Source organism: Ipomoea triloba, chromosome 5, assembly GCF_003576645.1.
Source record: "Ipomoea triloba cultivar NCNSP0323 chromosome 5, ASM357664v1".
Lineage (NCBI taxonomy): Eukaryota > Viridiplantae > Streptophyta > Magnoliopsida > Solanales > Convolvulaceae > Ipomoea > Ipomoea triloba.
Genome location: NC_044920.1, coordinates 26,104,711 through 26,125,164, shown reverse-complemented (window position 1 = coordinate 26,125,164; position 20,454 = coordinate 26,104,711). Strand labels below are relative to the sequence as shown.

General features: G+C 32.4%; 3 protein-coding genes across 5 annotated transcripts; 1 reads left to right on the top strand and 2 right to left on the bottom strand.

Moving 5' to 3' along the window:
- On the bottom strand, positions 1 to 3,342 carry LOC116021238 (beta-carotene hydroxylase 2, chloroplastic-like). 3 transcript variants are annotated; one of them, XM_031261850.1, is made up of 7 exons: positions 2,856 to 3,340; positions 2,662 to 2,721; positions 2,494 to 2,565; positions 2,103 to 2,237; positions 988 to 1,113; positions 773 to 829; positions 1 to 205 (listed from the first exon to the last, which is right to left on the bottom strand). In XM_031261850.1, the coding sequence occupies exons 1-7, from the start codon at positions 3,246 to 3,248 to the stop codon at positions 131 to 133; spliced, it is 918 nt and encodes a 305-aa protein (XP_031117710.1). In that variant the 5' UTR covers positions 3,249 to 3,340; the 3' UTR covers positions 1 to 130. The 3 variants fall into 3 exon arrangements, with proteins under 3 accessions (XP_031117710.1, XP_031117711.1, XP_031117712.1); XM_031261851.1 differs by lacking the exon at positions 773 to 829 and having other exon boundaries at positions 2,856 to 3,341; XM_031261852.1 differs by lacking the exons at positions 773 to 829; positions 988 to 1,113 and having other exon boundaries at positions 2,856 to 3,342.
- Positions 3,343 to 6,271: 2,929 nt separating this feature from the next.
- On the bottom strand, positions 6,272 to 8,478 carry LOC116020479 (probable serine/threonine-protein kinase At1g01540). Its single transcript, XM_031260952.1, has 6 exons — positions 7,949 to 8,478; positions 7,716 to 7,817; positions 7,399 to 7,521; positions 6,755 to 7,016; positions 6,459 to 6,668; positions 6,272 to 6,340 (listed from the first exon to the last, which is right to left on the bottom strand). The coding sequence occupies exons 1-6, from the start codon at positions 8,476 to 8,478 to the stop codon at positions 6,272 to 6,274; spliced, it is 1,296 nt and encodes a 431-aa protein (XP_031116812.1).
- A 3,401-nt stretch (positions 8,479 to 11,879) lies between these two features.
- Positions 11,880 to 12,933, top strand: LOC116019330 (heavy metal-associated isoprenylated plant protein 13-like). Its single transcript, XM_031259488.1, has 3 exons — positions 11,880 to 12,012; positions 12,120 to 12,195; positions 12,297 to 12,933. Exons 1-3 carry the CDS (start codon positions 12,007 to 12,009, stop codon positions 12,668 to 12,670), a joined length of 456 nt encoding a protein of 151 aa, XP_031115348.1. The 5' UTR covers positions 11,880 to 12,006; the 3' UTR covers positions 12,671 to 12,933.
- The last annotated feature ends 7,521 nt before the right edge of the window (positions 12,934 to 20,454 follow it).

Here is a 20,454-nt window from a genome sequence, read left to right as displayed (position 1 = left end):
TTTTGGAGGCAAAAAGTAGGAGATCATTTCATTAATAACGTTTTTCTTTTTTTCTTTTCCTCTACATTATGAATACATAAAGATTTTATGCCTCAAAACCCCCCTTAGCTTGGGATGCATGTTATGATCATTATCGTCCCTTACTCTTGATTCTTCTGTTGACTTCGACCTCCAAGTCGTTTAGCCCTCCAACTTCTTCCAATTCCTGCATGCACCAAAATAATTCTCCATGGTCAACTATTTGCCATCCGGCATCAATCGACACTAATACTGTTAGTACATGATACAAGTTAAGCAAAAATCCTTTGAAAAAGACTTCAAATTTATACTAGGCAAATATTACGAACTAGTACAAATTCAAAATCTTTCATATTCATTTTGAAGTTGTATCAGGTGTCAGATACATTGGTATTGAAGAAAATCAAACCGAGAAGATACTGGGTATATATATAATTGTATTTAGGGGTTGGATTAATTAGGGTGCGGGAATCGGAATCGGAATGGGTATCAAATACTTGGTAAGGGTAATGGGTTTTGGTGAAAGTATTTAGCATGTTTGGTAGTTGGGTGGAATGGGAATTATTATTAATAGTTGGAGAAGAAATGATGAAATGAAATGAAACCCTTATTTAATAAGGGTATGGATTTTCTCATTAATGGGGTATTCCAAACCCATAGTAGCATTCTCAAAACCTATCAACCAAACACTAGCAATCACTTTCATACTCATTCCTTATGCCTAAACCTCTCAACCAAACACACCCTTAGTTACCTTGGGTCCTAAAAACAAGCCATATGGGACACCGTTGAACTTGTCGGTATGGTGAAGCTGAAATGGCAAACACCAAATTAAATTAAAATAAAAGAAAATGGAGGCCGTTAGAATCGGTTACTAGAGAGAGTCGTTGAAATTCGGGTCGGGAATAAAATATGGAGCATTTTAACTAAAACTACTGTGCATTGGGACTGTGGCGCGTAACAAATTACCTGGTGTGCCGCAGCCACTCTCCTAAAATAAGGCACGTCGGCGATGGGCCCCACGGGGAATCGCTTGTGAACGAGGCCATCGTGGACGAACATGTAGGCCATCCCGAACACTGTGATTCCAAGCCCCTGCAACCACACACAATTTGCACATGGCTCGTCACCAATGGCGTTTTCGTCTTTTCACTAGTACCAGTCCACTAACGTTTTCCTAAATGTTTATTGCCCCAGTTGGCTCAATCACGGAACACCAAGTATTGGCGAAAAAGTTTCAAATTAAAAAAAAGAACATATAAGGAAAATGACGTTTTAGTCCTTCAATAGTAAATTAGCGTAAATTCAATCATCAAAGTTGTTGACTGAAAAATTGAGTGACAGTTTTATCCATACAGTTCTTAACCCCAACACCAATCAAATCCTATCACTTTATTAATGATTCGAAACGAAAAACTATACTTAGATCAATGTTCATTTTTAATATACTAAAGATTCTTTTCAAAAAAAAAAATACTAAAGATTTATTATTAATGTATTGAATGCTTTTTTTTTTTTTTTTATATAATATATCAACTAATGAATCTTCAATACACTAAAAACACTATTTTCATGATCTTATGTTCAACGTTTAAATAAGTTAGACTAGAAATCATTAGCTTACTAACTAATAAATAAATGAACTAGAAATCATTAGCTTACTAACTAATAAATAAATAAATGAATTCTAAGTTATTAATCGACATTGATAATATGCTTAGTTGCATCAAATTTTATGAAAATAAATTATTAACCGTACTTGATACAATTAAAGTAACATTCATGATTTTATCGAATACAACCCAAATAACATCTATAATTATAGCTAGTTATACTTGGTACCACTCAAAAAATTACATTTAAATTAAATACTCCTATTTAAACTCAATTAGTACAATATGAATATTATACTTCATATGTCTCATTTTATCTGTCAGACTTACTATGTTCAAATCCAACTCAACCCGACACCCGAATTCGACACATAAAATTGGACATAGAGAGTACTATTCAAACAGTCAAGATTCTACATTCAATTTGAATTTAAAGGGAAAAGGTAGGTGAAATTGAGTGGGTGGACTTACAGCTCCGAAGCAGAGGCCAGGAACGAGACCTTTGTGGAAGAAACCGTAGGAGAGGAGAGCGATGGCAGGGACAGCGTTAGTTATGGCGAAAACATCGTTGAGCTCGAACGGTCCTTCTCTTGGTTTGTGGTGAGACTGTACAAAACCAAATCACTTTTTACGATATCATCTCATTGTTTTGTCTCAAGTCGTTACAATACAGCTACTAAGCAGGTAACAAACACCATTCTAATCACTTCACTTTAAGGTTAGTCGGTTGTTAAAGAGACAAATGCACGAGAATTCGAAGGAAAGGAGGAAAAAGCAGAGACCAGAGTTTATTTAATATTCTTAACAACTACGAAATAGAAATTAATAAAGGGAAGATTGAGTAATTAATTAATTGCAAGACCTCGTGCATGTGCCACAACGAAGCGTGCCATAGCGCTCTGTGAGCCCATCTGGCCCAGAATTCCATTCCCACCTGAAAATTTCAACCACACATCCCAATTCTATCAATAACCGACCAAACATTTGTGTTTTTCGGAGTTGCCTAAGACGGAATTGCGGAGATACTTACCGCGGCTCCGACGGAGAGAGCAAATGTCCCGAACATCTCAGTATATGGAACTTCCCCTCCCTGAAAAAAAAATCAATTATTAAAAGTAGATTTAGAGACAAAGTGTTCAATGTAATAGGGTTAGTTGTGAGAATTGAAGCAGATAGAAAGAGAGATTAATTTTGTATTAGCATTTAGAAATTAGCAATTAGCACCTCCATTTGCCAAGCAAATCTGTAATAAACGGCGAGAACCGCCATGGACGTAATCCCCAAGCTGGACATCACGGCGGCGACGAGATAAGTGAAGCGCTCCGATCTTTTCCTGGCCAATTTCTCGGCCAAACGAGAAGCCGAGATCTGCTTCTCTATCGCCTTCTCAATCTCCTCGGCCCGAATTTCAACTCCGGACTCTAATTTCTCATCTTCCAGAACGAAGCAGACAGTCAGGCTAGGTTTTCTTCGAGAGCTCAGACCGCGAAATCGCCGACTTAAAGGACTAAACAGTAAACTCGGCGGGGAAGCGCAGTGAGTAGCGGGGCGGACCAATGAGAACTGGCAGTTGTAGACGGTTCGAGAGGTGGCCGCAATGGAAATTCCGACCGCCATAGACGGCGGAGGTTGTAAAATGTTAAGAGGAGAAGAGGAGAGGAGAGAGGCGGTTTTGGAAGGTTGGAGGAGAATTCAGAATGGAAAAGTTTGCGAGTTTTGGGGAGTTTAAATGCAGGAAAACCACATGTTAGTTTACGGACAACGATGTTCTAACACGGCAAAGAGTTGTCCTGTGTGCTTAAGGTTGAGTACCTGGCTGATGGGTTCGACCCGATTCTCAAATCAATTGCACGACAAAACTAGCACATGGGTCCCAACTTTTCTTCAAATTACAAGATAGACACTAGAGGTCTAGGATGTGGTTCCAATAGACCACTAGTGAGGCTTGATAAAAAAACAAAAAAAAAAAAACAAAGACCAATAGTGAGGGCTTATTTAGAAAATACAATAGCTGCGGACTAATTCAGTTGGTTCGACCAATAATTTTAAAGTCATACTCTAATATAATTCTAATGGGAATATGAGTCCGTGGGAGACATTAACCTATCAAAGGAGATGAAGACCATTTATGTGCATAATGTAGGGAACTCCTCACGACTCTCAAATTTACTTCTAATTTTTATTCTTTATTTTTAAATTATTTTTAAGTTAGTGTATTTTAGACCCTCATAATAAAAACGTCTTTTAAATGATTGGCACATAGAGAGTTTGATTAAGGCAATTAGCTATTTAGATGAAGTTTCGGGAAAAAAAGATTAAAGAGTCACATATAACTCTGATGAGGTATATACCTCAACCTGTTAAGTCTAACTCATTATTAGCGAATTACGTCCATTATGATTAACATATGAGGTTTAACCAATGAAGTTTTAATGGCTTCTTTTAGTGGCTCGATCATTTGCTAGCCTTAAGTGGTTATAATTACTATAACATTAAAGTAGTTAACGGGTAGAAAGTAGACTAATTGTACGCCAAAATAACCATATAAGATGACAATAAGACAATAATGACAAATGTCCCAAGAAGTTAATTAACTCGAATCAGCTGAGTATAAGCTCAAAGCAAATTTATAAGGTCTCAACTTATGAAGTCCGATATGGAATTGTTATTACATCCATACATTTTGGGCTAATAATCAAGCATGCATGAGGTTAAGTTATACCTAGGCTAGTTGATTTGCTTAGACCATATTGCTCTTGTCCATTATATCTACACTATATAAGCTCTAATTATTGTATGAAAAGAGACATGACTACTTTTCTTCTTACTCACATCACACTTGTAATAACATTAGATTAATACAAAAAGAAACTTTTAAAGGTTTGCCAAATTAAAACCTTGTGGTCAAGCGGCATAGTTATGACACTCCTAAGTGAGAGGTCCTCTTTTCATTTTCGTGAAGTTGACTTTTGATTTGAGACAGATAGTGGATTCGATTTATCTTAAGTGAGATGTTTACTTTGAAAGGATTTTAAGTAGTATTTGTCCAATATTAAAAAAACATATAGTTTTGCATTAGTAGTATATATGTAAATTTAGTTTAGAAATTACTTTCTCTTGCAATTATATATGGGAGTAGTGCAAATCAAAATATAAAAATTAGTGCTAATTACTAAGTGTGATCGACCCACCTCAAATTAACCAAACTATTTTTCATTTTCAATTTTGTGAACCAATTAAGCCATATTAAGCAGAATCATAATCATTCTTATATTATTAACAAAATTCTTCCAAGACAATTCTTTGCATATAACTTTACCCAATTGGTCAAATTCAATGTATGCATGCATCACATTGTTCAATCTGTGCTATGCATCACACTTTTTAAAAATATATATATAGCAAAAATAGTAACAAATCAAATTACAAAATTGTATGTAACGGTCACGCGGAAAGTTAGGTCTAATCCTAACAGAAATCTCGAAAATTATTGAAGCCAACAAAATGAGTGCAAAGTGAGGGAAGGGCGGCAGGCAGGCAACACCCTCTATTTATCTCACTTTTTTGTTGCTGTCAATTATATGAGCTGTTACACGCGGCAGCAGAACAACCATACCACGCCCAGGTTCCCGGTCGACAAGTGCACCACTCAGCACTGTTGACTTTCCAATAAGATAACATTCTTTTCTTTCGTGTTCCCAGCACCTCCTTTTGTTTCCTTTTTGTTGAGTTTGACGTAGGATTAGTGGAGTGGTGCAATGGCAATCTGCCAACAAATCCGTTTCTCGTTATTGCAGTGTATTATGGTGGGCCACAATGATGTGAAGGGGTTGGTTTTAGATTTGAATGGAAGATTATGTAGGTTATTATAACGTGTAAGATAGGTTCTAAGGGCACACTTTGTGCGACGAAAATTGTTATAATATGACTAACTACCTTGTTTTAGTCAAGAAGCCAACCATGGTAGGGTTCATTGCCTGAGGTACGCCCCGAAATTTTGATTAACTTGCAATTATAGGTCACAAATGAGTTCAAAGGTTTATTTGATTCAAAATAACAAGTTTGAGGGCTTAATTGGAACTTTTTGAAGTTGAAGGGCCTAACTGCACAATGAACTATAGTTTGAGGGTCTATTTGATCCTTATCCCTTAAAATAATAGGACTAAATATGATAATAGTTGAAAAATAAATGTCGGATTTGTTAACCATTTAATATAGTAAATATGATTTATGAAACTTAATTATTGATGAAACTTTAATTACTTAAAAGTGGGATTTGATGCGTAAAAAGAATGATCGAGTGAGTGTGCGGTGTTTACTGCACACACCCTCAAACAGTGACTTCGAGTTTTTCTCATTAACAAGAAAAGAAAAAAAAAAAAAAAAAACACCCATTACTTTCCTCACATTTCAAGGTTTCTCAAGCTACATATGACTAGCAGCTAGCTAGCATTTTCTATTTCCCAGTAATCTGATAAACCATCTGATGCCAGTCACGAATGAACTGCCAATACAGTGTCGAAATATTAAAGATTTTAAGATAAGAAAAAATCAAATATTGTTGAAAGATATGCAGGAAAAATTGGTAGCTTTTTTTTTTTTAGTATTACAGACTCTATTATAATGTAATTTTAATTTTCCTAACGAGGCAGCAGATCGTCTTCTTTCACAGAACTGCGACGAGAGGTCTGCTTCTTAATAACACGTTCCTGCGGGCATTATATTATTCACAAATTAAATATCAGACATGACAACATATATAAAACATCATTATTTTGTTTATGTATCTAATCTAATATAATCTAGTTTAGTTTGTAGTGTTCTTACATCACTGAGAAGCAAGTCACGAGGCTCTAGCATGTGGATCACTTCCCCCATCTTGGGCCTGTCGCCGGCATCTGGATCAACACACCGGAGAGCGATGAGTATAATGCGCTTGAATTCCACCGGCGACGGCATTTCCGGCAGCCTGGGGTCCACCAGCTGATCATATTTATGCTTCTCAACCATGCTTTTTATCCAATCAATCAAGCATTCCTGCATTATCCATGAGTATAATTTGCATTTTTTTAAATTAATTTGTTAAGCTGATAGTTGGATTACTACTACATGAAAACACTGACCTCGGTTTCTGTAGCAGTGTCGAATATAAGAGCCTTTCCAGATATGATCTCCATGATAAGTATGCCGAAGCTATACACATCGCTCTTCTCGTCTAAAACGAGAACATGAGATGACATGGTGGGACTCCACTCAGAATCTAAGAGCTTGGTTATGCCAAAATCTAATACCTTGGGATTCCATTGCTTGTCAAGTAGTATTTTGCTTGATGTTAAGTTCTGGTGCACCACTGCAGGCTCTGTATCCTCATGAAGGAATGCTAAACTGCAGTACGTAATCCACAAACCATTCACATTATATATGCTTCATTATTGATTACTCCTAGGTTGGGATTTCAAATTTTGACTGCCCAAGAAAGGCGGACACTGGGTCAGTTTAAAGGACCATAAGAAAGTAAACCAGCCTAGATTAGGCTGCGTGTCCATAATTAACCAGATTAGTTCTGCTCAAACCAAGAAAGTCAATGGATCGCTCTTACCCGGATTTCAAATTTTGGTCAGCATACCCATAATTAACCAGTTCAGTTTAACTCAAACCAAGAAGGTCAATCGATCACTCTTACCCGGATTTCAAATTTTGGTCAGCATACTCATAATTAACCAGTTCAGTTTAACTCAAACCAAGAAGGTCAATCGATCACTCTTACCCTTTTGCGACGCCTAGAATAATATTCATCCGGATGTTCCATGTTAATGGGCTAAGTTCCCATGTGCATTCATGAAGCCAATGCTTTAGAGTACCATTGTCTGCATATTCATACACAAGCACCCTATAACAGATAATGGTTAGTGGCACTGTGCAGTTTGGTAACATAATCAACAAACATAATTCATTAGAACATACAGATTGTGCATTCTAAACATGATTTTCCTTTGCAAAATATCAAACAAAAAATATTATTCTTTTTTTTTTTTACTGCACAGTTTCAGTAAATTCAGAGTTTGAGTAGAAAAGCTGTGGCACCTGTAGGTTCCTTCCACACAGAAGCCTAGCAATTTCACCAAGTTTCTGTGTCTGATACACCAAACTGCCTCTACCTGTCTCATAAAGTCCTCAGCTTTACCCCTGTAATTCATTGTTAAATCAAGAAAAGTTCAAAAAAAAAAAAACAAATTCCATTTCGGCTGACATTCTGTCAACTGCACAAGCTGATAGTTGGACTACACATTTATATTTAATCATCAGGGTAACTAAACCTGTTACTCAGCAATCTTTTCACAGCGACTCGAATGTTATTCAACAACACACCATGATAAACAATGGCATGATCTCCACAGCTGATCACATTCCTGGGATCAAAGCCATTTGTTGCAGCTTCCATTTCATCCAAGGTGTACCTGTGGCTAGGCCAACCCTCTTTATCCTCCACACAATTTCTCATCATCATCATCATCTTTTCACTCGCCCCCCGAAGGTTCGATGAATGAGCAGAATCTATTGCCTGCAGCTTCTCTAGACTCACCAAATCGAGCTCGTTCTCCTTCCCATTCCGCGAAAGCAGCCTTCTATCCATTGAAGGGCCACTGTAAGAGCAAAGGCAGCCAGGCTGCTTTGATGGCAGGGCCTTTCGGCGTCTCGAACAAGTGATCCAAAGAGTGATGATGAGCAGAGAAAATGCTGTGACAAAAGCCATCCAAATCAGAATTGCAACCCATAGTTTTGTGCCAAAGAATGAAGTTGGCTCCCTGAGCTTGTGGCTAATGGACGATGCCGAGAAAAACATCATATCACCAGCGGCTCAATTAGTTCCTGTGTGGTAGATTGTACGGTCAATTCAGTTGGTTATTGAATGGTAGATTGTGGACAAATACTGAAAAGTTGCATAGGATTTGGATAGTGATGAGATGCATGCATGGTGGTACTAGGAAGAGATTGAATTGGAGTGTAATTCTAGTTTGAAATTCAAATCATCAAAATAATCAACTGAACCCCACTTATTCAGCAATTCAAGTTTATCTAAGGTCATTGTATATTTCGAAACAATAATTTTGCCCAAATTATAATGGATATATGCAAACAACTGAAACAAGGCTTATAGCGTTTTGACTATTCCTCATTTCCTCATCAGTTGCTTGTGCTGATCTACATGTGTTTTCTAAGTTTGTAACTCCCAGGCAAATATATTGGGTTAGAAAATATAATGTAAAATATGAAAACTTAATTTTATATATATTTGGTTGAAATATAATTCTTGAAATATAAAAATTAATATCTAAAGTATTAGGTTTTGTAAACCTATTTGATTGGTTAGTTAAGAAAATTTTAAAATTATACGGAATAATAAATTATACTTTTATATGTGAATTATGTTTTTGAAGTAACCTTATTATTATTATTTATTTATTTATTTTTTTTTTCTAATTTATATTTTATTTCTTTTAATTTTATAGGTGAGTCCAAATTCACAAGATCTCAAAAAAAAAAAGAAAAAAAAGTAAGTTTGTCAAAATTAATACATATTTATTTATTTTATAAAAATCGTATCATTCAAGTAAAAAAAAATAAAAAAAAAAACTTTTTTAAAAAAAAAATCCCAAGCAAAGTTCAAGCGAAAACTAGTTTCTAAGAGTATAGCAAAACAAAAGAGATAAATAATGTTGGTAAAGAAAGATCAACGAACTAGATTAAATACCAAAATAAATGTTATCCAAAAAATTTAGATTATTTTTTAAAGAATTTTACAATTTTAGATTATTATAAAATATTTTGAAATTTAAATGTTTAGATTATTATGAAATATTATTTAGAATATTATGAAAATTACAAATATTTTGGTAAATTTAACATTTCGTTCAATTTTATCAAGTGTCTTCAATCTATAGATTTATGTTTTATAAAATTCATAGGAATAAGGGTCAAATAAATCATATTGCACACGATAATGCAATCAGGCCACTGAACCTAAACAAAAACTACAATTGAGTTTCTAAACTAACTCATTTCATGCAATTAGTCCAATTTACATGTTTTTCAATTTTCTAACAGGTCATTCCAAATTTAAAAATTTTAAAAATAATTTTTTTAAAAAAATATTTTAAATTTAATTGCAACCTGAAAAATCTGATATCAAATATTTCTTTTAACTATTTTTGCTGCAAACCCAAAAACTTTTTTTTTTCTCTTTAAAATAATTTCCACTGATTTTAAGTATAAATATCTTCTTCACTCTTTCGATTGGTGAAAGCAGCAGCATTTGCAATTGTTGGTTGTTGTCCTAATCTAGATAAAGCTCACCATCAAAACTCTCAAAGACAGTCACTTCGATATTAGGGTTCTCTTATATATGTATATATTTTTATTTTATTTTTTTAAATATACATATGATTGCTTTGTTTTGGTTGCTCGAATTTGAATTTAAAATCCCGAATAACTATAGTTTTCGTATTTTATATGAGTTATAGTGCGATGATGTTTCAATAAAATGTTTCTCAATATTTTAAATTTTAAAAAATCTTTTAAACTTTGAGTGACTTGTTAGAAACTTGAAAAAACATGTAAATTGAGGTAATTGCATAAAATTAGTTACTTTAGGAATTCAATTGTAGTTTTTTTTAATTCAGTGTCTTAATTGCATTATTGTGTGCAATTCGATGGTCTTTTTGACCCTTATTGCAAATGCATATAAATAAATAGATAAGTGACAAGATATGGGCAATAGCACACCCGACCTCGAAGCAAGCTGTCACAAGGAAGCCAAACAGCCACATAAAAGTGCACTACTCCGACATATTGAAGAGTGGAATTACCCAGCAGCTCCCCATCATTACTCATCCCACTATTATTACCCGAGTCCGTTATACTAACCAAAAGAAGAGCCGTTGCACCTTCAATATAAAGAACGAATCTTGTAATGAAGGGGGAGTCTCTTGTTTTCTGACACACAAACACTATTGTACCAAACTATTGTACTCTACTTATCTGAATATTATTCCGATAACATTATTACCGTCAATAAGTTACATTTCAAATTTATACAAAATTAAATTGGATCAACCCATGATTAATGATGCATTGCTGCAAAACCACAAAACTAACTTACATGTCAGGTTGCTTCTAAAATATGATCTATACAAAGCATTTTCTAATTGTAATTAATGTATTTGGTTAAAGAAAAAAAAACTTTTCTTTCAACTAGCAATTTTATTGATATCAAGGACCTAAAAGTGGTCACAAAGACGTCCAAAGTCTAGTTTCAAAAAATAATACAGTAATAAAAGAAGAAAGACCAATAAACACATAAAAGGCCCAAATCCTTATCCTACAACTTCAAGCCCTTTGAAGCACCCTAAGCTAAAATAAAAGAAAGGCGATTTCTTGTTGGAGTTGTAGGATAAGGCTTTGGGCCTTTTATGTGTTTGTTGGTTTATTAATAATTATTATTATTTTGAAACAAGGCTTTGGACCTCTTTGTGATCACTTTTAGGTCCTTGATATCAATAAAATTGCTACTCCTATTTTGAAAAGGAAAAAAAAAGGCAATTTCCAGATTTTTTTTGTTTGACCGGATAGACTAATGACAATCAGAAAGTGGTCCGATGTACAAACCATATTTTAGAAGACAGTATAACATGTAAGTTGGTTTTGTAGCCATGCATCATTAATCATGCATCTATCCAATTTAGCTTCTTTAGAAACATTACTCCTATGTGAACGTTTTAACAGTAGGTCGGTTTGGTTTGAAAAAATTCGATTTCTGTTCTGATTTAGGAACTCCAATTTTTAATGGGAAAAAATGTTAAATAAATCATCGAACTTTTACACATTGTGCAATTAAACCATTGAACAAAAAAGTGTACAATTGAACCATTAAAAACTCACAAATTGTACAAATAACATTGTTTTACAGGTTACTTCCAATTTTCTGTAAATATGATGTCATAATGTCAAATTATATAAAAAAAATTATTTTAATTATTATTTTAAAAAATTAAAAGAAAAAACAAAATAGCATTTGATGAAGCATACAAAATTTAATAAAAATATAATATTTATTTTTTTAGTGTGCTGATAATAAATCATGTAAAACAATCAAGCATACAGAAATGAATGCATTAGTTTTAATACAATACAATACCCAAAAAATAATAATAATAATAATAATAATAGATGTAGCGTTGTCCAATGTCCATTTCCTTTAATAATACATTTCAATGCTAAATTCCACTCCATCAATTTATCTTCTCTCTCTAGAAACAGAGGTCTTCATCATCAGTGACTCTCTCCAAGACGATCGATCAAACCAATTCAACTCAAAATGATGGTAAGCTCTCCTTCCTTCCTTTTTGCGCCAGTAAAGTTATGAATTCGATCTGATCTTCAAGATCGAAATACAGAAACTTGAAGGATTTTGTGATGGTTTAATTTCAGAAAATCGTGCTAAAACTGGAGAGTTTGGATGACAAAATCGCGCAAAAAGTGATGAAGAAAGTCTCCGAACTATACGGTACGCACTATATATTACGTTTCCATAACAGAATCCTTGAAACTGGTGGAGTTAGTTGTGCAGAGATTTGGATTGTGAATTTGCTTTAATTTAATTTGCAGGAGTGGAATCGATGTCCGTGGACAAGAACAAGAAACTATTGACGGTGACGGGGATCATAGATCCGGTGTTGCTGGTGGCCAAGCTGAGAAAAGTGTGTAACACGGAGATAGTGTCTGCCGGGCCAAAGGAGGGCGAGAAGAAGAAAGGCGACGAGAACAACAAGGGCGGCGATGAGAAGAAAGGTGAAGACGGCAAGAAGAAAGGCGGAGCTCAGGCGGCCGGCGGCGGCGCTCAGCCATTCGTGTACTACCCGCCGTACCCTTATCAGCAGTATCACTACTATCAGCAACAGTACCCGCCCCCTGCTCCCGCATATTATAACTCCTACAGAGCTGTGGATGACACTTCACATGGCGGCTGTGTTATTTCCTAATTTTTCTTCTTTTATTGTTGATTTGAATGATTTCCTCCCTCTCTCTCTCTATCTCTTTATATCTCTTTCTGACTCTCTCTATATATAATCTATTTATGTATAATTATTACACTCTATATGTTCTAGTTAGCTATTTATGAGAGAATTGGCAATGTACAGTAAATAATGTGAGTGTTGTTCTTGTCTTCTTGATGTTCATCATGAGACGGTTTTATGGTTGTAATTACTATGGAGCTAAATATGAGTTTAATCAATTTGAATAATGTAGTGAGTCGAATTTAAGTATTTTAATAAATTTAAAAAAAAAACTACTACTAAAGTTTGATTTACAAATATTAATTTAATAATCAATTTTACGTTTATGATATTTATAAACAGACCACTAATAATACAATTTATCTAATTTACAAAATATCTCAAATAAAAATTAACTAATTTACTCTCTTTTTTTTCTATACGTATGACAGAAAATAAAAAATAAATCAAACCAAACTAGTTTAAACCTAGACACTGTTTGACAGGGTTTATTTTAAATTACAATTTACAAATAAGCTATAAGTTATGTTTCGTAAAATATGGAGAGTCTAAAATAATAATTTATTTTCAAACGTTACTAATAAACTCTTGGCTTCTTAATTTTTTTTATCTTTATTAATTTACAAAAACAACATTATATACTCATAATTAATCAAAATCTTAATATCTTAATTTATTATTTTCTGTCTTTTTACACTTATTAACTAATTCAATAATTAATTTTATTAAACACTTTAATTTCACTTGATTAGCTTATTAGCTACTAACTTTTTAGATATGCATGTCAAATAGAGCCATAGTGACACCAAGACATAAGTCAAAAGAAAAATATGTGAATCCCCTCGTGGCATATAAAGTTATTCAATCCATAGATTTATTAACTTTCCTATATGTGTTTGATTAAGCGATTTCAACTACATGTCAAAATTTCCTTAATTACGCTGAGAAAATGGTAGCTCAGTGAGTAGATATGATTCTCGCATAAAAATCGCGACTTTGATTTTTATCAATAATTTATTGATTAAACTCATCGCATAAATTTTTTCTTATATAATTTATAAGTTATTACACAAAAATAATATTTACTAAATATATATCCTTAAATAGTAACAAAACATATTCCTTCTCTTCCCAAAAGGTTGAATCCTCAATCTCGATAGTCTCCCATATCCCGCCTGACAGAAAATTTGAGAAGATAATATAAATTATTGTGACTCATCAATGGCTCAGCAGATAAAGTCAAATGCCGATGTGTACAAGAAATCTGCCCATTTTAAATATAATTCTCACCGTGTGTTGCCGAAAACATATTCATGATCGCTCAAAAAAATGTCTTAATTTCTTGTCAAACCCAAAGCTTAAAGAATTCAAGAACCGGCCGGAAAAGTGCTTGCCTAATTTCATATTTTATCATGTTTCAAAAAAAAAAAAAACAGTTAACTTAAATGACTTTCAAAATAAAAAATAAAAAACAAAACGTAAATGGATTATAATATTGCCGGCAAAACGCAGGCGGCAATAGTAGTGGATAATGATGATATAGGCGTATGGCTATTAGTTAGCATGCATAGATTTTATGATACTGAGGTTGAAGTTATTTCCCTATTTCTATAGTTTCTATTATATGAACTCTTATTTTATATTTCATCACTTTTTCTCTGATATGATAAAATATGATAGGTTATTTTTATCTTGTGAGTCTCATGAAAAATATCAATAAAATTTTTGTGTGAGGGAGTAGAAATAGGAAGTATAACTTGAGAATTTATGTAGTATTTTCCATTTCTATAGCATTAAATTTGTAATTCATTCATTATTTCTTTTATATCCCTATAATTCTAATCTAGGTTTAAAAGTAGGTTCTATTTACATAAAATTAGTCTTTTTTACCGAGCAAAACAATAAAATAAAATAAACAAGACAAAATTTTCATTTTAACAATTTTTGTCAACAATATGCAAGCTTGCAACACACGATAAAAATTTTAAAAAAATAAATAAAACTATAATATTTTACACATCACCTTGCAATTGAGATAATTGCAGGGATGTGGTCAACCTAAGCCATTCTATGTCATAAGACTCATAACTCATAACCAAGTGATTTGATTATACTTATAGACCTTCTCAATTTAAGTTGATAAGTTATTAATCAAGAGTAATTTAATCTAATTAAAAATTTTAAAATATTTTATTAATTAAGATCACAAAATATATTTTTAACTAATAGATATAAATTTTTTCATAAATCAAAAATTATATAATGCCTTATAAAGGTTATTTACTAAATGTCAATTATCTACCTAAAATATCACCATCAAACATAAAGGTAGTCAGATTCTTTTTGAACTTGTCTAACAAATGCATTTGTACATGATAGGATGACGTATAGAAATGAATAAATTAATAAAACGAAAATTACATACTTCAAAACTTGGCTGCCAAGTTTCATTATATTGTATCGTCTTATCTGATATGGTTCCAACTTTAATTTCCTCTCCCCATTGACTTCATTCCCAATATCGTCTTCCAGTATAACGTTTAATCTTATCACATTTTTATGAATTTGACGATGACAGTTTCGAGTTTAATCATTCGTTATTAGATTTGTCACATTTTTGCAACATATCAAAATTAAAAGGTAAATTATTGTATAAAATAGTTAATAGAGTTGTAGTACATATACTTTCAAATCTTACTCATTCAAATTTACCCCTTGATATAACAGTCACTGATGATAAGTTATTTTTTTTTATATGAATCTCATTAAAAGTGTTTACATCAAAATTTAAAATGTGAAAATATAAAAGTTGATAATAGAGAATGAGATTACATATCGTATTTTCCTAGTTAATAATGTTAAAGTCGGCTAATGGAGCAAGCCTAGGAAACACCAACATGCCCTTGTTCCACAACAATTTTTAAAAAATTAAACTTAATAAAGTATTAATTCAAAAAGGCAATAGTTGAATAATAAAATACTCTAAATAATTTAAACAAATATTAATATTAAAAAAAAAAGATGGTATTAAATTAGGGAAATTTATTATGGATCATGAATAAAAAATACATTTTTAATATAATAAAGGTACATTATTTATGTACTGAATATATATTATTTGATATTATATACAAAATAATGTACCGTCAGTATTCAAATAATGTAACTCCAGTATACAAATATTATATCTTTAATATATTAAAAATATACATTTTGTTCAGAAGTCACACAGTTGTGTGAACCATGTTCTATAAAACAATGATTGCTAGATTACATTTTCATTAACAAATTTAAATGTATGTCTCACACAAGTTTTTGTGTTCATGAAATTCATCCTTAAATTTTATTGAGAATATAAAATTTGCAATGCAATAATAAATTTGAATCTATCATCAAAGAATCACACTTGTGTGAGACCATATATATCAAGAATCCTTATCATTGAAAAGGGTCCGATCATGTCAATATGAAAATGTAATACTTATTATACTGAAAAATATAATATTAATTAGGAATAAAATATTAGTTTAATTTGTTACTTACAATGTAAAGTGTAATACTTTCGATGACAAATGTAATACATTTATATTTTGATGTAAAAGTGTTACATTTTCTCTCATAATTAATGTTGACAAGTGTTTATTACTTATAAGGAAAAATATAATATTTTTAAAGAAACATATCATACTTCTAAATCTAAATATAAAATTAAATATTATATTTTTCTTTAAAAGTATTACACTTTTTCATATAAATAATAAACATTTTATTTCTTATTAGTATTATTACATTTTTCAGTATAAAAATTGCATTTGATCTTAACCTGGCCTATCTTATAAACAAGCTAAGGATCCATGAGACGGTCTATGGTCATGTTTCGTAAATGGCTGTTAGCTGATTGGGTTGGCTGTTTGGGTTAGAAGGTATTATTTGTTGATAATATTGGCTGATTATAGAAAGTTGTTTGATAAATTAGTTGTTAGCTGATGGCTGTTTGGTATAATTTCTTTTCTCAAAAAGTTAATTGAAAATGCTACTTTGAGTAGCCTTTTGAATTTTAGCATTTTGAAATTGTAAAAAGCTTATTATTTACCCACCCACTAATAATGGTCAAATAAGTCAAAATTGACTGATAGGCTGATTATTTACCAAACAGGGCCTATATCTCACAAATTTTTGTCATCATCAAAATAAAGAATATAGTGCAATCAATTTATAAATCAAAAAGTAAATATAAAAATGCCATCGTTGAATATTTAATAGAGAATTAGCCCTTTGCAATTCGTCAATTCGGAAAGAGTCTCACTTGCAAATTGCAATCCTACTTGACACTTTATTTTATAGTTCTAAATTAGAGCTGTCAATGCGGGCTGGCGAGCCCCGCCCCGCCAAAGCCCGTCAAAGCCCGCCTTTGTGGCGGGGCGGGCTAAAAAGCCCGCCAAAAAGCGGGCCTAAGTAGAGGCAACCCGCCCCGCCCCGCCTTAAGCCCGCGGGCCTTGGCGGGGGCCCGCCAAATTTTAAAAGTTTTAAATTTAAATAAAAATTAATATAAAAATGTAGTAAGTGTATACTAAAATAATTTGGATAATTTAAACATATAGTAATGTATTTGTAATTTTTTAAACACAATAATGACTAATAAATAAGTGTTAATCCATAAGTTAATAACAAATCATTTATATAATTTACTAATGTTTTGAACTTGATTATACATATATATATATTAATTATTGTATTAGTTTACAGTACAGTTAGCTATATATTATAATTATATAGTGTTAGTTTACAGTTTATACTCCGTATATTATAATTAGTGTATTAATTTATAGATTGAAAACTAATATAATTATATAATTAGTTTATAAAATTCAATGTAATTATATATTGAATTTTGATTTACAGTGTACACTGTAAACCAAAATTCAATTGCTATTACATTAATTATATAAAAGGGTGTATATATATATTACACACACACTAATGTTAGTAATATAATCAAGATGAAAAGACATATTAAATGTTATAGATTTACTATTGTAGTATTTATTTATTTTAATAATTTTTTATTATACATTTGGCGGGCCCCCGCCAAGCCCGCCCCGCCAAGCCCCCGGCGGGCTAAGCCCGTTTTGACGGCTCTATTCTAAATAAATGACACATGCAAGCTGTCAAATCGCTTGGGGCCAATTTTTTTGTTTTAATAAAATTTAATGTTATTAGTATAATACGGACTATTAATATTATATTATATTATATTATATTTTGGAGTGACTATCATTTATAGGAATATAAACATAGTGATACTCCGTATAACAGTACTTCATATGTGTAATTTTACATGTCAGGTTTACTAATTGGTCAAATTAATTCTTTTTCTTTACTTATTTTTCTAATAATAGTACTTTTAATGTAATTTATAAATATATAAGTTATATATACTGATAATAAGTTTAATATTATAAAAAAATAAATTAAAAAGAATTTAAATTAAATCTCCTTAATTGAATCAAATACATAAATGTAACGGAGAAGGTAGAATTCATTTTATAAAGTGAGGAAGTATTCTTAAAGAATGCTTATATGACCAAATCAGATAGACTATACATCAATAGTAAGTGTAAAAGTGATGTTCTGTGTTTTGACTTTTGAATGGGTGGTTAAGTAGGAAGGAGCATAATTCTTATACTAGTAAACGGTCAAGAATTGATTTATTGCTAACACCTTATCGAACCTATCACACAATGTCTTTTTAATGTAGTTTACTTTTTATGTGTGGTTTACAAATTATTACATAGGAACGTAACCTGTCTTGTGCGTATTCTCAAATAGTAGTTGCGAGCTTTTCCTGTCAACAAAAAAATGCGACACTCTTACTGTAATCTAGTGAAATTTTGAAAGAAAAATAATATTGACAGAAAAAATTAAGAAAATGCAAAATTGTTGTCAAGTCTATAAAGTAATTTATAATTTAGCCAATATTAAATCCTCTCTAAAACTATCCGTGTATATAATTTATTTTATATTCACTTAATATGCCATTAGTAATTATTGTTGTTGTTTTGTTTAAGTTAATAATGCCTTGTTCACTTTGCTCAAAATGGTCGGAGTTCAATTTTTTACGCTAGCAAACCTTTGATTAACGATTTACTAAATTTTATAGTATGTTAATATGTTTTTTTTTTTTTTTGAGAAGGTTAATATGTTTTATTTATGACATATATATCAATGATTCAAAGATTGCTTTGAATGGGTTTAACGGTAAATTTGAAAACTTGAAAAATGTTATTTTTGAAAAATGATTTATTTTTTAAAAAATATTTTAATTTTTTTATTGTTTGGGTGAAGGTTAGAAAACTAAATTTTTCTATTTAACTTAAAATTAAGAAATTGTATTTTTCTGTTTGGTTCATTTTCTTAAAAATGTATATATAATAATAATAATAATAATAATAATAATAATAATAATAATAATAATAATATGTAGTGATGGTGATGACATTGGTGTTTGTAGGGGTTGTGGTGGTGGTGGTGGTGTGGGGGTGGTAGAGGTGGTGGTGGCAATGGTATTGGTGGCGGTGGTAGTCGTGTGATATTGGCGGTTGTGCCATGGCGGTTGTGATGTTGTGGTTGTGTTGTGGTGTGGTGTGGTAGTGTTGGCGGTGGTGGTTGATGGGACATAGACCCGAGTTTGAAAGACTAATTAAGAATGGCAGGCAACATAACGAAAAAGATGATGGATGGTGGAATCGGGTGGAACACAGTAAAAGGCAAGCAACCAAGTCAGGTGAAGGCAAAAATAAAGTGACACCAACGGCCAGACGGACAGAAAATGTTGTGATTGAAGGAGTCGGACCAGTAAATTAGTACTCAGCTAGGTATAGGAGGCGCTATGGATAGTGCGTCGGATGAGAGAGTTAGCCAGTTGGAGTGAGCAGCATAGCTGGCAAAGCCTGTTAGATAAAAAAAAAACAAAAAAACAAAAAACAAAAAGGGTGCGCTAATCGTTCGTCGCGAATTTGCTAAATGGTCAAGAAAGGGAGTCGTAATAAGGGAAACCCATTAACCTAGAGAGACAGTCGGCAATAGGTGAGTCGGACGATGAGAGCCAGCCCATCGAGGATCCGATGGTTGAGTTAACCGATCGTCACGGAGTTGAGAAGGACCGACTATGTAAAGGAAGGAGCCGTCTGGAGAGCGAGAAAAGTAATTTGAGCACTCAGCAGGAGGGGAGTAATGAGGGTAATCAGTGCGAAGTTAATGGCAATGATGAGGTCAATCGGAGTGGAAGGCGATTTGACGCGGAGGAGACGGAAAACCGGCAGAAGTTCTCATGATTAAGGCATTTAAGACATTTATAGCTTCATTTATTGTATTAAAGAGAGGCTGGGCGTTTTGATCATCCTTGTACATGTATAAAAGGCATGAGAAGGCTCTGAAAAAAGAGTTAAGCACTTTGAATATATACTAGAGTTGAGAAAATAGGCAAATTTTCAGCAAACTATTAACTTATCCAGTAATATTGGCCGGCCAACTGATTGCTTTGGAGGTCACAAACCAATCGTGGTGATGGTCATAATAATAATCCGAAAACTAGCATTAGAGAGAGAGAGAGAGAGAGATAGAGAGAGAAAATAGATGGAAAATAAAAAAAATTCGAAAAATGTATTCCGACTAAAAAATTAGGGAAACATTTTCTTTAGAATTGTGCATTTTTTATGTTGACCATAATGAATATTTTCTTTTAACTT